The sequence below is a fragment of the Paroedura picta genome, chromosome 12 (assembly GCF_049243985.1).
Source record: "Paroedura picta isolate Pp20150507F chromosome 12, Ppicta_v3.0, whole genome shotgun sequence".
Taxonomy (NCBI): Eukaryota; Metazoa; Chordata; class Lepidosauria; order Squamata; family Gekkonidae; genus Paroedura; species Paroedura picta.
The window spans coordinates 52,292,595-52,305,037 of NC_135380.1; the positions used below are offsets into that span (position 1 = coordinate 52,292,595).

At 49.2% G+C, this 12,443-nt stretch overlaps 1 protein-coding gene across 7 annotated transcripts in view; it reads left to right on the forward strand.

The window, feature by feature from the left end:
- The window catches only part of SETX (senataxin), a 64,324-nt gene that overhangs the window by 27,582 nt on the left and 24,299 nt on the right, over window positions 1-12,443 (forward strand). For 6 of the 7 annotated variants that reach the window (XR_013226064.1, XM_077307010.1, XM_077307011.1 and 3 more), the window contains 4 exons: window positions 1,606-1,776; window positions 6,747-6,976; window positions 10,533-10,700; window positions 11,947-12,103. Coding sequence is in view for 6 of the 7 variants with exons in the window: in XM_077307010.1 (XP_077163125.1) it covers window positions 1,606-1,776; window positions 6,747-6,976; window positions 10,533-10,700; window positions 11,947-12,103 (726 nt within the window). In the remaining variant the exon portion in view is untranslated. The remainder of the gene's footprint in view (window positions 1-1,605; window positions 1,777-6,746; window positions 6,977-10,532; window positions 10,701-11,946; window positions 12,104-12,443) is intronic. The other variant, XM_077307009.1, reaches the window with a different exon arrangement.

Below are 12,443 nucleotides of genomic sequence, written 5' to 3' on the forward strand. Positions count from 1 at the left end.
ACCCCACTTTTCACTCTTTGAAGACACCTCAGCGTGACTTCCCCTTCTTCTCCCTGCAGCAGGGACCTTCTGAGGTAGGTAGGAGAGAGCTCTGAGTAAACTGTGACTGGCCCAAGGTCACCCAGCTGACTGCATGGGGAGGAGGAGTGAGAAATCAATCCTGGTTGTCCAGAATAGAAACAGCCTCTCCTAATTACCCTAATGAGCCTCTTGTGTTGCAGAGTGGTAAGGCAGCAGACATGCAGTCTGAAAGCTCTGCCCATGAGGGCTGGGAGTTCAATCCCAGCAGCCGGCTCAAGGTTGACTCAGCCTTCCATCCTTCCGAGGTCGGTAAAATGAGGACCCAGCTTGCCGGGGGGTAAACGGTAATGACTGGGGAAGGCACTGGCAAACCACCCCGTATTGAATCTGCCATGTAAACGCTGGAGGGCGTCACCCCAAGAGTCAGACATGATTCAGTGCTTGCACAGGGGATACATTTACCTTTAACTACCCTACTAGGAGGCACTCTTCCCTGGGTCTGCAGAGGAAGGAGAGTGCCTCTTCAAGTGTCCGGCCCATCACCCTCCAAGCAGTCCGGCTTTTTCGTGTACACTCTTCCCCTGTCCCGGTCTCTCCCTTGCAGCCAGCCCACATGGGGCTGGGCTGGGGCTGGGCCAGCAGAAGGCACCACGCACCTGACCCACATGTACTCCCATCACCTCCTCGCAGTGGCTCCTGCTGCTGCACTTCCTCTGGCCTTCCCCTGTGCCTCACCTGGACTGTGTGAAGCGCCCTGCAGAGGGTGACAAAGCTGCTTTAGTGAGCAGTGCAAGAATATCACAGCAGTGCCTGAGGTCAAGGACACGTGCCAAAAGAGATAAGGGGCTGGCCTGGAGGAAGCCAAGGGCTTCTGTTCTCGGTTTTGATTGGCTGCTGACCCGGCTAACATACTGTCTTGTCTGTGTGCATTCGAAGAAGCCACTCCGATGCCCGCTTTCCCCTTGCCAAAGCTTTTGGGCATAGTAAGAGAAACCCCCTAGGAAGCTCTTGTCAGGTCTCTTCAAACCCCCATGAAGTTCGTTTCTGGACTAAGGGGAGATGTGCTAAAGGCTTCTCCAATGATGCATGGAGTGGGAGAAGGGGAGAAAGAGAGCAAATTTGTGGGCATCCAGTCAAGTTGCTGGGAAATGGGTTCACGACAGACCAAAGGCGAGTCTTCATTGCCCAGTGAGTCAGGCAGTGGCAAACCACCTCTGCTTATACCTGGCCTTGAAAGCCCTGCAATTCTGGGGTTGCCATGAGTTGGCTGCTGCTGGAATCATTAATTACTTGAACTGTGGGATTCGCTGCCAGAGGTGGTTTTCAAAGAGTGCCAGGCAGATTTGAGGAGGGCAGCTCCATCAACGGCTATTAGGCATGGTGACTAAAGAGAACCTCCAAAGACAGCAAACCTCTGAATCCCAGTGCTAGGAGGCAGCATCAGGCTAAAGTCTCTGTGCCCTCTTTCTTTGGCCCTCCAGAGCTTCCGTAGTCCACAGGATACTAGACTAGATAGACTATTGGTCTGTTCTAGCAGCATTACTCTTCTTTGTTCTTCAATTTTATTTTAAATTATTTCTGCAGCTGAAATTCAGGAGATTGATCTGGAGACTCAGATGCATCCCAAGGAAAGTGACTTGGTCTTCTTAATGGTGTCCAAAAGACAAAACCCTTACAGTGAAGAGAGTGGGATGGAACTGATACGTCACGTTGGCCTAGTGACACATTTTTCCCAGCCATCAATTCGCGAAGCTAGTAAGTTGAGAGAAATGACCGTCTGCCACATCGAAAAGTGATTGCAGAACCCAGTCCCAGGACCTGGGGAACTGGTTCTGGCTCTGTGTGCCTGAGGGTGATTTGGGCTTGCACTTCCTGAGCAGCAGTCTCTGCCCATTCAGGGCCACCTTGGAACAGAAGGGGCTGATGTGTCACGAGGGCCTGTTGTTAAGAGGAAATGTAAAATGACACTGGGCACAAGCTTGGCTGAACCTTGGCTTGGCTGAATCCCGAAAGCTAACCTAAAAGGCAGAGACAAAAACAATGAAACTAGAATATGGTGAAGTGCTAGTATAAAGAATCTCCTATAGATGATACATTCAAAAGTGTTAAAATCGTATTTAAAAGCCACACCCTATGGTTCTGCATTAAAGTCCCTTTGCCTGATATACAGACAAAGGTCCAAACAGATAAATACAAGGGAAGAGGTACAAATGGTATCCCAAGAGAAGAGCCAAATGCATTTTGGCTAAATCCTTCCTCAGGGGTCAAATTCAGAGTGAGCAGTCCATACACTAAACAAAGATTTTAATATTTTGAAATGTCTGAAAACTAAATGTTTCACACTAAAATGTCCACCTGTGGAGTTATTTATTTATTTATATTTTTATACCACCCTTCCCTACGGCTCTGGGCGGTTTACATAAAAAATTTGGGAACATTCACATAGAACACTATCAAAATCAAATATAACAGTACTAGCAAGAAAGCCCATTGCAACCAGGAATGCAATGGGCGCTAGGACCCAGGGGACACCAGGAGGTGTTTTTTTTTCTGCTGCGTGGAGCTGTGAAAGGCTCCGACAGGGTTTTTTTGTTTTCTGCTGCTTGGAGCTGGGAAAGGCTCCTACAGGGTTTTGTTTTCTGCTGCTTGGATCTGCGAAAGGCTCCTTCCGGGGTTTTTTTTCTGCTGCTTGGATCTGTGAAAGGCTCCTGCAGGGTTTTTTTTTTCTGCTAGCTCTCGTGGGCGTGCCGGCTTGGAGCTCCTACAGGGAGCTGCTGCTTGGAGCTGGGAAAGGCTCCTTCAGGGTTTTGTTTTCTGCTGCTTGGATCTGCGAAAGGCTCCTACAGGGTTTTTTGTTCTGCTGCTTGGATCTGTGAAAGGCTCCTGCAGGGTTTTTTTTTTCTGCTAGCTCTCGTGGGCGTGCCGGCTTGGAGCTCCTACAGGGGTTTTTTTTCCTGCTGCTTGGAGCTGGGAAAGGCTCCTTCAGGGTTTTGTTTTCTGCTGCTTGGATCTGCGAAAGGCTCCTACAGGGTTTTTTTTTCTGCTGCTTGGAGCTGTGAAAGGCTCCTTCCGGGGTTTTTTTTCTGCTGCTTGGAGCTGTGAAAGGCTCCTGCAGGGTTTTTTTTTTCTGCTAGCTCTCGTCGGCGCGGCGGCTTGGAGCTCCTACAGGGTTTTTTTTTTCTGCTGCCTCTCGTCGCGCTAGCGGCGAAAGGCTCCTCCGGGGGTGTTTTTTTTTTTCTGCTGCCTCTCGTCGGCGCGGCGGCTTGGAGCTCCTACAGGGGTTTTTTTTTCTGCTGCCTCTCGTCGCGCTAGCGGCGAAAGGCTCCTCCGGGGGTGTTTTTTTTTTTTCTGCAGCTTCTCGGCGGCTGGAGTCTTGTGTTGTGTTTGCGGCGGGGGCTTCCTTGGGGCCGGCCTGACGCGGTGAGAGACGCTTCGCGCCTCTCACCACGTCAGGCCGGGAGCAACTGCGAGCCGCGCTGAGCGCGGCTCGCAGTTGCTGGGGCTGGGAATCGGAGGGACCAATCGGCAGGCGCTTCGCGCCTGCCGTTTGGTCCCTCCGGTTGTCTGTCATGAGGAAGGGTCCAATCCGGACCCTTCCTCATCCCGGACACATCCCGCCCCAGAACCCCTTACTGTTTTATTTAGTCCGTGGCGCCCGCGGCGCCACGGGCGGTGTACAGATAACAATACCAACAACACCAACTGGAACAATTAGAACAGCACTTCAACAATACCTTTGACAATCCCTCAGTCAGTTCGTTCCCTCAGTCTGAGGGGGGCACCTGTAGATGTTATGGGTCAGTCGGCCCCCCCAAATGCCTGGTGGAAGAGCTCCCTTTTGCAGGCCCTGCGGAATTGTGGGAGTTCCGGCAGGGCCCTGATCTCTTCGGGGAGCTCATTCCACCAGGTGGGGGCCAGGGCCGAAAAGGCCCTGGCCCTTGTTGAGGCCCGACGTGCCTCTTTAGGGCCAGGGATCCGTAGCCAGTTGGAGGATGCGGAGCGTAGAGCTCTTCTGGGGGCTCTGAGTTAAGTGATTATAAATATTCTCAAGCTTCTACATGGGCAACTCTACATGGATTCAATTCTGGGGCGGGAAACATAGTATAAAGGAAATAAAAATGGACAGACCCAATGCATTGGTCCATTATTCTTCAATCTTGACATTTTTATTTCTTTTACTATTTTTCTTTACTATGTGTCTGTGCCCCCCCCCCCCCCCCATGTTGAACCCAACTGAATGATGGCCTGATGAACTGGCTTGATATTTCTGCCCGGCCCTTGCATCTGGTAAACATTTCCCATATGCTGTGTGCTAATCCATGACCCACACTTTACTTATGCACGTGGTCTCACAACTCCAATTGCATTGTCTGACAAAGTGTGTTTTCCCCTGAAATCTCACACCATGAATAAAACTTAGTTTATTTGTTTGTTTATTTATATTATATTTATATGCTCTGCACCTGCATGCGGGCACCAGGTCACGTGCCACCACCAGCACCGCCCCTCCCTCCCACCTGCACCGCAGCGCTGGCTGCTTTGGCGGCCGAAGGGAGCTAATGCTATTTCCCAAACTGAAGAAGGAGCTCCCCTGAACCTTTCTGAACAACGAAAATGTCACCGGGATGCCTTTTATACGGGAAGGTGCTGTCCCTGTAGGTATCGTTGTCACCCTTTAGGATGAAGGTGTTTTCCAGTATGTCCATAAGCAGGTTCCCTAGTTCCGGGGCAGAATCACACCCCGTGGCTGTTCCTGAAATTTGCCAAAAGAATTGCCCTTGAAACGAAAAGGAAATTCTTTGTCAGATATAATTCAGTCCAGTGGCATCAGGAGGCCAGGGGCTGGCACAGCGTGTCCTCTTCTCCAAAGCTCCTGCAAAGAGGCCCAAAGCCCCGCCCTGTGGAAGGTTCGTAGATAAAGAAGCCATGTGCACAGGGGCCGTGGCGGCTTCCTGCAAGGCCTTCTGGACGTTGTTCGCATGGTTCAGAAAATCCTCGTGTCTCTCAAAGTCCATCATAGAGCCGTAGCCTCAGACGGTAGGTCTGCCAAGAGTCGGATTTTGGGCAGGTTTATGTATTTGGGGCAGGAGACAGAACCGTGGCACTCTGCTCTCAGGATCTAGTAGGAAATCGTGTGTGGATTTATTAATGTAGCCCTCCAGTAATATTTCCTCTAAGATACTAAGGGTGTTTTTCTTGATTAGAAAGGAAGGGTTTTCTGTAATCCTTTTGTAATGATTTGTGGGACTAAGTTGTCTGAATGCCTCAGGGATGTTGTCATTTCTGCATAACGGTTCAATAAATACTGCACGTCGCTTATCTGCCAGTTTAAAAAAAACATCACTGCAAGGACAGAGCTTTTTTGGCATTCTCTGTTTTAGTCTGTTTGAGAGATGCAGAGATACAGAAGCCTTAATTGTTTTCGTCTGTTTAAGTTAAGCCAGAGAGGCAACCTTGATCAGTCAAGTTTTTAAATTGCGTCCTCTAACAAGCTCCAAAAGTTAGGATTTTTTTGTAGGGGTGTTAATAGTAGAGTTGAGCCTGATTGTGCATGTCTCATCCTCTGCATTTTTGTCCTTAAAAAAATCAGCAAGCCTGATCTTTCAAAACGTAAGTTGTATCTCAGACATCAATTTGAAAGGATCATGATGAGGTGTGAGAGCGAAAGAAAAACCTTTCTTCAGTACTGATATTTCTAATTTGGAAAGGCAAAGTTCTTCAAGGAGCAAAGAAAAAGGGGGAAACAAAACCCAACCCGAAATACCATTGAGAACCTAAAGAGGTTGAGAAAACAAAATGTGTTTAACGTAAATATGTCATTTAAAGGAGTTCAATTGGTCGTCCTGATATGCACACAGGAACACACAATTGCAACAAGTACCAGTTCTGCCAGATTTTAGTGCTGGGGAGAAAGGCTCCTCCTCCCCACCTGCCATGGGGACCCAGCAAAGGTTCCTGGAGCTGCAGTCACAGGGGTGGGCGAGGGGGCCCCAAGACCACTCCTAACGGTGCCCTCTGGAGTGCCTCCTCAAGCGATAAGGCCTTCCCGAACTAGCATCCATTCACAACAGCTTCATCCTTCTGTCCCAGCGAGTGGCTTTCCGAGGTAGTGTCGTTTTCAGCTGCCTTGGACCGAACAGGCTTCTAGAGGAGAGTGACAGTCACGAACTGCTGAGCTTAAAATGTGCAAAATCTCATCCCTTGAGAAACGATTGCTCTGGGAGTGTGGTGGGAACAAAAAGGTGACTGCAACTATCTTCTCTCATGGATGCTCAGTCCATTTATTTGATAATAACAGTTGCTTGAGGGTGGGGATGGGGGGGGTGGACATCTTTGGCCCGTTGAGCTGTTTGATTTGCTGCAGTAATTCCTTGCAAGTTTTTGCGTCTGGCATTCTCACTTGGTTGAAACATCCAAATGTAACGACGGCCGGTTTTGCTGCCTGCGTCGAAAGTGCCCTAAGTGGCAGTAGGCAAGTGGAATTGAAACCCCCGGTTTGCAGGGCCTTTTCAAATGGCGACTCCTGCTCATTCCCAGTGTCTGACTTGACCGGCTATCCTTGGAGCTTGCTTCATGGCTCGAGCCGCCTGCATCAGACTCAGGGAGTGCAGAGCTGGTAGGAAAACAGAACTAAACCGGGCGGCTTACATTCAGGACCTTGGCCAGCGCAAATCGCAGTTGGGTGTGAGTTGTAAACTGAGCCTCTGCTGTTGTTTTCTTCCAAGCAGGGACGAAAGAACATCGGGCTGTCTGCCGCTTGTCCATCCAGACACAAGGCAGTTTGTCCTTCATCAACAAGGAGGTCCGCTGCCTGGTGGTGAGCTCTCTGGTGACAACGCAGCGAAGGTTCAAGGCGCTGCTGCTGCTGAGCCGGAGCCCTCTGGCCTCACCCATCTTCAGTGCATCTTACGCCAACTTCTGCCCTAAGGACTTGAGCATGGACTCCATGAATGCTGTAAGAACAAAACGACTCAACTGGAGTCGTTCTTGGAGGGTTACAAAGCTCAAGGGGGGCTGGGGAGCCATGTAGTATGACCTCTCCACTGTTGGTCATTCATTGTGTGGAAAACAGTCACGCATACACATGCTCCGTGGATTCTGAAAGCTTGCCAGAGAGATCCGGAGGGGACTGCAGAGTTGTGGCCGGTTCTCCTCGCCCGTTTGTTCTTGCTCTTATCTGTTCTGCAGTGGCTAGCGTTCTCCATAGGGCTAATGCAAGGAGGACAAGAACAGCTGCTGCTGGGAGATAAAAGAGCCCTCGGGGCATGAGGGATGAGCAGCGGCCCTGCTGCCTTCGAACTCCCTGCTCCGGCAGTGTGTGATCTCTTCTGCTATCTGATGGTGGAGGAGGCAGCCCAGGAGGGGTTACTCTGTTGCTGCAGGAACTATTCGGGGTTTTGGTATTACATAGTTTCTCGCTGACGAAGCATGTGTGAAACATGTACGGGTCTCAAGGCAGAATTCAAGTTAATTCTCTCACTGCACCAATTGTTTTTTGCGTTTTGCGCCATGCTTGGTGCATCTCTGTTTTCCGTGGTACACAGTGCTTTGCAAATAGCATTTCAAAACTGGGATGGGACCCCCCCTCCTCCTCAGAAGAAGAGAGGAGCTGTTTCTTGTACCCAGCTTTTTACTGCCCAAAGGAGTCTCAAAGCAGCTTGCAATCTCCTTCCTCTTCCCACAACAGACTCCTTGCAGGGTAGGTGAGACTGAGAGAGCTCTGAGAGAACTGTGACTGGCCCAGGGTCACCCAGCTGGCTGCATGTGGAGGAGGAATGGGGAATCCAACCCATTTCTTCCAGATAAGAGGCCATTGCTCTTAAGCACTACACCATGCTGGCTCTCAGAGGCTATTTAAAACTTCATTGATAAATTTAGTCCTGCCTGCAGAGCAAGTTGGGAGGAATAACTCCTCCTGAATTTCTTCTATCCGTCATCTTGAAAGGCTTCTTCACAGTAAGCACCAGTTCTCCACTCGTTCTGCTTGTCTTGGTGCTTTTAGATTCCTGATTAGGCAGATCCTGTCTTATCTGTGGCTACTTCTCATATGATGGGTGTCAGCTGTATCCTGGATTTAAGTTGTTAAAGGAGATGGAGGAGCAAACAAGATATTTGATGCCGGAGAACAGGATTGGTATACATTGCTTGCAAAAGCTTGGATTGCACTGCTTCCAAGGGGTAAAGATCTTTGTAAAGACAGAGCCAGGAGCCATGCATTAGTTGGGCACTAACCTTCCCCTGGAAAACTGTGATTGCAGCAGGGATATGGGAAGCCCCTTTTTCTGAAAGAAGAATCTCAAAATGGCTGAATTCATTCTGTGAGCATTCTCAACCACATGTGTCACATGGGCTTTCCATGACCATGTCAACTGGAAGAGTGCACTCAAGTATTTAAAGGGTTTAACCTGTTCAATCTGCTCTCTGTCTCTTATGCCTTTTGATGAAGGTGAGGATTTTAGTTTTTAGATAATTAATTACAAGTTGTTCCTCTTGGCAGTGCTCACCTAAGGCCTACTTGTGAATGGGATAGAATTACTGTATCATCTGCCTATAATAAGGCGGAGATCACTCTGTTTGCTGGTTTGTGGGGATGGAAACTTGGGATTGATAAAGCCTGCACCGTGGAATTAATATTGAAGATGAAAAGTAGAGGTTCCACTATACATCCCTGTTTTACTCCTTTTGCCAGTGGCACTATGCCAGACAGGTGGCTACATCTGATGCTTTCATGCAACATGAATCATAGAGTGGGAAGGAACTGCATGGGGTATCTAGTCCAACCCCTGCACTATGCAGGACACTCACAACCCTCTCGCTCCTCCACTGTCACCTGCCACCCCCTTGAGCCTTCACAGAATCAGCCTCTCCGTCAGAGGGCTCTCCAGCCTCCGTTTAAACATTTCCAAAGATGGAGAACCCATCTTATGAAACTAATACTTTATCAATTGTAGCGCTATCAAGCTTAGCCCATAGTCCGTGTTGGGGGATGCTATCAAACACTGCTTTGAAATCCACAAAAGTGAGGTATGCCGCCTCTTGTGGACTAAAGCTGTGTTCCTCTGCTCAGTGATGCCGTAGCAGACGTTGATCCGTGGTTGAGTGACCCTCTCTAAAACCTGCCTCCTCCTCCTCCATTCATACATTTTTTGGGTCCATCCAGTCCTGGAGTTTCTGGAATAAAGCTTACTAAGCACACTAGGATGGCTAATTGGATGGTAATTTGAAGGGTTTGTCTTTCTTCCCTTCTGAAATATTGGGACAGGGCCAAGCCCCAGTCCCAGGGATGTGGGCTGAGTGATTAATGTGTGTGGAAAGCACAGCCAAAGGCCCACCAGTTGATGTGGGTTTTGATCAGTTCCAGGGAGGTCCCGTTGCTGAAATAGATGCAATTCTTGCTTCTCAACCCTCGATGTCCTTGCATTGTTCTGTTTTTCAATATCATATAAAATCCTATCATTTTGGGAATACATAGGAAAGTTAAGAATACAAATGTCATATTTTTTTTCCAGACAAAATTATGTGTATACCCAATACTAGAAAGAGAGAGGGAGCACTTTGGAAAGTGGGGCTCCCCTTATGTTAGCTAAGCGAATAAAGCTCAGCATTTGCCATCTGAAAGCTGGAAAAAATAGAAGATTTTACTTCAGGGAGCATTAATTTTTACCGTAGACAAGTGGAAATCTATCCTGTGGACAGAAACATACAGTTGAGAGATCCTAGGGCTGCCTTCAGCTGGATGTGAAGTGAAACTTGCATGAACTCATGTTGAGCCACCAGGCTGCTGGGGCCATCGTGGCCAGTGTTGTCAGCTCACCACAGCTGCTGCCTGGTCCTTTGAACTGGAATTAAGCCTGAATTTTGAACTTCTCCAGTCTCAAGAGGAACAGGATATTCACCATGCACATTTGGAAGGAAGAAACCAAAGGTCAGATCTAGGGATAGGCATGAACCTAAAAATTCTGGTTCAGGGTGGCCTTGAACCCTAAACGAAACCAAACCAAAATGCCCCAGACCATCCAGATCTAAGCTTCCGGCTGTCAGGACAGCTATGTCCCTGTGCTGCTCAGCTGTTTAGTTTAAATGGTCCAGACAGCTGAACTGGACAAAAGTCTGGTAAATGTTTGGGGAAGGTGCCAAACATTGGTTTGGGGGCTCCAAATTGGGCCACGTGCATGCCGAATTTTGCCAGATGAACCGGTTCATTCCCATCTCTACTCAGAACCGTATAGTGACTTCAAAGGAAAGCAGGTAGCATAGTACCATTTTTGGGAGGGGGGATGCCAGTGGTCCTGATCCATGTTCTGAAGTTCACTGCTATATAAAATAGCGGTGAGCACCAAGGGAGTTCATCACTGGGCCAGGATACAAGCCATGCTCTCTGAGGCCCATATCTCCACCCCCCTCCAGCCATTATGCTGCTCAGGTTCTCTCAGCAGAGTTTAGGGAATGATTTGTTGGCTCCGATGCTTAATGCTGTGCTGTCTCTACCTCTACCCCCACCCCCCGGACAGGTTCCTGACATGGCAGAATACAATGAAGACCAAAAGCGGGCCATTGAGACAGCTTATACCATGGCGATGAAATTTCCCTTGCTCCCCCAAATCTGCCTGATCCATGGGCCACCTGGAACAGGGAAGTCAAAGACCATCATTGGACTCCTGCACCGCATCCTGGCTGAGGTGGGTGAAGCAGATTCTGTTTAGGCTGAGGACTAATTGGGAGAAAGGTTGCTCTGCGGGATCTTCCTAAATGAGATACCAGTCCTGGCTTTTTTCTAGCGCAGCTTCTGGACCATCCTTTGTCAACCTTTTGATGGTGGAGGAGCCCCTGAAATCCTTTTTCAGGCTTTGTGAAGCCCTGGAAGTGGTGCCAGCTGGCCATGCCTGCCTGCCCTGCCCCCAGAAGTGACATGTCACCAGAAGTGACGCCACCACCTGTGTTAACAGGCAGGCTGGAGGGGGGGGGAGAGATGGGAGGCAGTTTTAAGCATGGATAGGTATGGAGGCTCCACCCCCTCCCAGGTGCAGAAATGACGAGAACTCATGCTTGGCGGGGGGGGGGGGGGGGGGGGGGGGAGCAGTGGAAGCAGCTGGTTCCTTAGTTCGTGGCCCAGGACATTATGGCTGGGGGGGGGTGAAGACTGTAGGCCCGCTCCAGAATTCCTTCTGACCCCCAGGGATCCATGGAGCTCCTGTCTGGGAATCCTGGCTCTGTACCTTTCACAAGAGCTTGATGAGCAGGAATAAAGCCTTGGATGAGGGGTTTTTAAGCAGTGTCTAATTTGCAGTGCAGGTTTTTGTACCCTGTTTTTCTCTCAACTGAGGAGTCTCAAAGTCTAATCAAGTTTTGCCTTCTCTTTCTCTCCCCACAAGTGGCTCAACTGTGACCAGCCTAAGGTCACCCAACAGGCTTCTTGTGCAGGAGGAGGAGGAGCAGTGGGGAATCCAGCCTGGCTCTCCAGATGAGAGTCCACTGCTCTTGAGCATGACATCGTGCTGGCAGGAAGCATCATCTCCTGCATTTCTGTTCAGCGTGTTGTTTTAAACTGATAGGGACAGGGCCCTTTTTGCAAGTGGCAATTCTACACTTAAAGACTATTTCATCCTTCTTGCAGGGCTGTTGTTGACATGGTGCATACCCCTACACCAGTTTGGTGTCTGCTGTGGGGAGAGGAAAGGGAAGGTGACTGTAAGCCGCTTTGAGACTCCTTTGGGCAGAGAAAAGCGGCATATAAGAATGAACTCTCTTCTTCGCAGCCTCCCCTCCCTCACAAGGGTGTCTGTTGTGGGGAGCCGCTTTGAAACTCCTTCAAGTGGAGAAAAGCGGCATCTTCTTCTTCTCCTTCTTCTTCTTCTTCTTCTTCAATTACAAACCAGTTATAACCATTTTTTTCTCTCTTTTAAATATATGTTTATATATATACAGAGACCTGGAAAGGAGAATCCTGCACACAGCCTGAATGCCAAAATTAAGCAGAACCGTGTCCTGGTGTGTGCCCCATCCAATGCTGCTGTTGACGACTTGATGAAAAAAATAATTCTTTTCTTCAAGGAAAAATGCCAAGTCAAAGAAAATCCTTTAGGTACAAGTTTTGCCTCGTCTGTGGAATTATCCATCTAGAGTAGGGGTGGCCAAACTGTAGCTCTCCAGATGTCCATGAACTACAATTCCCATGAGTCCCTGCCAGCATGTGCTGCAGTTTGACCACCCCTGATGTAGAGAGAGCAGTTTCTTCAAGTTGGAAATGATTGCAGCTGGTCCAGAATGCAGCTGCCCCGACCCTCACAGGAACGCCCTGGAGGGCCCGTATTCGACCTGTCCTTTGGCAGCCTCACTGGCTTCCAAATCAGCTTTAAGGTGTTGGCTCTTACCTTTAAGGCCATTCGTGGTCTGGGCCCAGCACAGCCCTGATGGAATCAACT